Source organism: Acyrthosiphon pisum, unplaced genomic scaffold (assembly GCF_005508785.2).
Source record: "Acyrthosiphon pisum isolate AL4f unplaced genomic scaffold, pea_aphid_22Mar2018_4r6ur Scaffold_21503;HRSCAF=24137, whole genome shotgun sequence".
In the NCBI taxonomy this organism is placed as follows: Eukaryota; Metazoa; Arthropoda; class Insecta; order Hemiptera; family Aphididae; genus Acyrthosiphon; species Acyrthosiphon pisum.
The window spans coordinates 13,418-17,995 of record NW_021770978.1 but is presented as its reverse complement, the minus strand read 5'-3'; the positions used below and the strand labels follow the sequence as shown (position 1 = coordinate 17,995).

Below are 4,578 nucleotides of genomic sequence, written 5' to 3'. Positions count from 1 at the left end.
AAAAATCATCTAAAAAAAACTGATGATTATTTAGCTAGGAAAAAGCTTATAAATTATAATTTATAAATGAAGTGATACATTATTCATTATTTATTGCTATATACCTAATATCTATCCATCGTGAAGTGACCGGCCAACGTCATATGAAAGTATATACCAAAAATAATGAAGAAATACTCTTTAAAGATTGAATATAACTTTTTTTATTTTTTTAGTTATGGGCAATTAACTTTTTTTATCAAAACAGTGCGTATCACAAATGCATTTGTTTATGTAGGTATCTTAAAAACTTTTCAACATTTTGATGTAATTTTATTTTCATTTTAAAGCTTTTTAATTGCCTATCAAAGTATCAACTGATAAACGCAAAGAAACCAGAAATGTGCTAATTAATTTTATTAAATTAAAAACAGAGAAAAAAGTTGGTAAAAATTAGTATTTTTAAAAGGAAATTGTGCATTATTCCAAATAATTTATTATTAACTATGAGTTTTTGTTTTTTGTATTATGACAACTAAAATTTACTGAATAGTATAAAATTAAACGATTGACGACCAATTAACCGATCAAATCTAGGAAAACTAAGTTGTGACGATTAACAGGAATATATTATGAAAACCAAACTTTCAAAGTATTCTATAGGTACCTATTATTGATTATTCAGTATAATTCAGTAGAATAATACAAAAAACAAAAAACCCATACTAAGTAATAAATTATTTGGAATAATACATGATTTTCTTTAAAAAATGTTAATTTTTGCTAACTTTTTTCCACTTTTTTAATTTAATAAAAATAATTAGCGCATTTCTAGTTCAATTACGTACGTCGGAGTGTTGATAGGACAATTAAATAGCTTTAAAATAAAAAAAATTACATCAAAATGTAGAAATCTTTTGAAGATACATAAACAAATGCTTGATATGTATGGTTTTGATAAAAAAAAGTTAATTGCCCATAATTTAAAAAATAAAAAAGTTAGACCCAATCTTGAAAGGGTATTTCTTCATCATTTTTGGTATACTTTCATATGACGTTGGCTGGTTACTTCACCCCAGAACACATTATAATATTATTAATTTTTTTTTTTCGTACATAGGCCTCATTTAAAACTTTGGCCCCTGGGCCTCTAAATGTATTGATCCGGGCTTAATCGTGGACTAAATCCACGGTTTTCTAGAATTATGAAAGACAACATGCGACACTCATGTATGTCACATAATATAAGGTCATTAAAAAAAATATGAAGATCATATTAATGCGGATAACTTTCTTTTGCAATCTCAACTAATTTTTTTCAAGAAACCGGTTTAAATTCCATAGATACATACAACATTAAGAACCATATTGAATGCTGTAGAATAGACAATATACATACCAATGGCAAGAGTGGTTCAATTTGTCTTGCTGGAAAATCTATTTAAAATAAGGAAATAACTAGCAATTCAACATTAATCTAAGACAAAAAAAACGCACACACCTAGATTCAAGTATTCGTTGAAAATATAATTAATGATACTACACTGTTGGCAATTTATCTAAATACATTTCCAATTATTATATAACTAGTAAATTTATTTAATTTAAATCTATTTGTTCATAAATCATAATACTCTGTAAACATTATGCATATCATGATACATCTTAATGATACTAAAAAAAATTGTATGAAATATAATAAATATTATAATATTATTAAAACCAGTAAATTTTCAATAGTTCATTGTTTGATTACAATACATTATAATCTGTTCAAGTTTATTTGAAATAGCTCTAAAGTAAAGTAAAACCAATTTGAGAGGTTAACATTTGGACTAAAATCCACAGAGTATAACATCGGCAGGAATAATTCAGGACAAATTATTTGTTATACTTGCATATTCTCCATAATTACATAATGTTGCCATTTACTGTATCCAAATAAATAATAATACTTAATAACATAAGTATAAAATAATTTAATATATCAATTATCGAAAATAAGATACAAGAGTGATATCACTATCAGTATCATATGATACTCCTAAAACTTACCCACAAGTGTTTACACACATTTATTGTTTAGTGAATGTATTGAAAAATAATCCAGGATTTGATTAGTCTTGTACATTATGTGTATGTCAATACACATTTACATACAAACAAGCAACACAACACATAATAAGGCAAATTCAATAAAAATATAATCATGAATAAATCTATAGATGTAACTGTAGGCTTGGTAAATATTTTACAGGTAAACATCTTTTTACTAATAAAATTAGTATGAAACTATGTGACACTTAAAATTAAACGACAAATGTTATAACGTGACGAATATTCACAAGCCATAACCACAGACATAAATATATAATATTACATTTTTATTATGATATAATATTATAGTTTTTGGTTAATTTTTCTTTTGTTTTTCCCCTGCGCTTTTGAAAACTATTAAGAAGAACTATCCCAAAGCACCAACTAGATTAACTTTCCCATGAAAAAAGATACTGTTGAAGAAAATCGAAGCAGTTTTACTGTCCCAAACGGTGATGACAGATGCAAAAAAAAACACATCATCGTAAAATTAATAGATATTCATCGCTCCGCTTAGAATCTAAAAGATAAAATATAATTGTCTCATCATAATAAGAGTGCGATGTTCATATCCAATGTAAAACAAATGTGTTCTTGTAAGATTATAGGTTTGTGACTGTATAACTCCTATACATCATTACATTGACGTATTGTATAGATTCTATACATTTATGCCCACCATTGCCGAAAATCCCTGATATTATAGCGTCCTGAAACGGATTCACAATCCAGTTATTTTTTTGACATTTTTCCATTTCTTCATGGAATTAAAAGTAAAAGTTATCTTTTAATGAAATTAAATGCAAAGTGATTTGGCTAATTATATCATCAGGAATTTTTATATTATTTTCGGTTATAAAAGTTTGAAATGTTTCAAAACAATCATAATTTTGCATTTCAATGTTTTTTTTTGCCATAAAGTAAGTTTTTTCATAAATCCTCTAATTTTTTCATGGACAGCAAATATATCGGTTCCTTTAGTTCCTTGTAAATATAAATTTAGTTCGTTCAGTTTCGAAAATATGTCGGCTAAATACGTGAGCTTCAAAATAAAATCTTCATTGTGCAACGATTTTGTCAGATCAGTTTTCTCCTTTAGAAACAGTACAACTTCTTTGCGGAGTTCTACAAGTCTTGTTAATACTTTTCCTCTTGACAGCCAACGTACTTCGGTGTGCAAAATAAAATTGACTATTTTCACAGAAGTGTTCAAAACCATTTTCAAGTTATCCGGCAGATTTTTCGATACTAAAACTTCCCTGTGAATGTTGCAGTGAGTCCATGATGCATTCGGACTAACTTCAAGCATTCGAGTTACAACACTACTATTTTTACCACACATTGCTCTAGCACCGTCTGTACATAATTTGACACATTTTACCCAATCAAGACCTTTTCTATTCATATAAGTATTAAGGGTATTGAATATTTCCTCACTAGTACCTCGAATAATTGGTTCACAAAATGACATATCTTCATGTGATGCGTTGTTCCATATATAACGTATGAATACAAGCAGCTGACATAAACCTTGGACATCAGTAGACTCATCTAGTTGTAACGACGTACCAAAAATACCCGTCGTAATAATTCCCGTAGTAATTCGTATATTACTTTATACTTCTATTAGTATTTATATTCTATAGTCTATACAATTTAAAAAAAACATAAATTTCTTACAATCTGTATAATTTAAAAAACTTCTCGCGACCCCCCAAAAATTGAATTGCGACCCATAGTTTGAGAAACGCTGGTATAGAAGGTTTCTATTAATGTTTAAAAGATATTTTTATATAATGTTTATTTAACAGGTTAACTTACAGTAACTAATTATTAACAGTTAAGGCAATGTAATTTTTACTAATAGTCAACACATTTTGTAAAATTAGATTTTACAGCGGAATATTGTTTTAGACATGGTCATAGTGTTACACAAGTCACTAGACACTCTAAACATTGAACGGCAAGTCACCTGGTCCTTACACTGCGTCAGGTTATATTATTTTCTACATTTCCCACCCAATTATTATTATTATATACGATCGCTATATCGCTACAGTACTGAACCATATAATTAAATAGTGTATATTTCGTACTGTCCTATAATCATTGTTATAAAGAAAATACATTTGTACCCGAGATCCATAAATACAGAGACAGACGTGGAGGAGGTGAACTTTCGCGCCCCGAACAGTACCGGCCGAGGGGCTCAAGCTGCTGGATGCCGAAAACCGCGAAGTCTCTGTCAGCGGAAGCCGACCGAAGTCAGAGTACTACTAACCAGTGCCGCAACTACCGCAGGTGCAGGCGGTGCAAGGCATCGCCTAATGGGTCTCACGAGTATTTATGGGGGGCCTCGAATTATCCATAATCATACATAATATTATTATAAAACAATTGTAAAATCAAATAAAAGAATTCAATCATTTTGAATTTTATATTTTCGTGTATATACAGGGTGTAACAGATAGAACTGACTTTTGGAATAACTTTTGTTCTAAT

At 28.9% G+C, this 4,578-nt stretch overlaps 1 protein-coding gene across 1 annotated transcript; it reads right to left on the bottom strand.

Moving 5' to 3' along the window:
* Positions 1–2,990: 2,990 nt before the first annotated feature.
* Positions 2,991–3,547, bottom strand: LOC115034908 (zinc finger BED domain-containing protein 5-like; the record flags this gene model as incomplete). The annotated part of the gene is made up of 1 exon (XM_029492438.1): positions 2,991–3,547. A coding segment is annotated over exon 1 (557 nt), but the record flags the coding sequence as incomplete, so codon positions are not given.
* Positions 3,548–4,578: the final 1,031 nt, after the last annotated feature.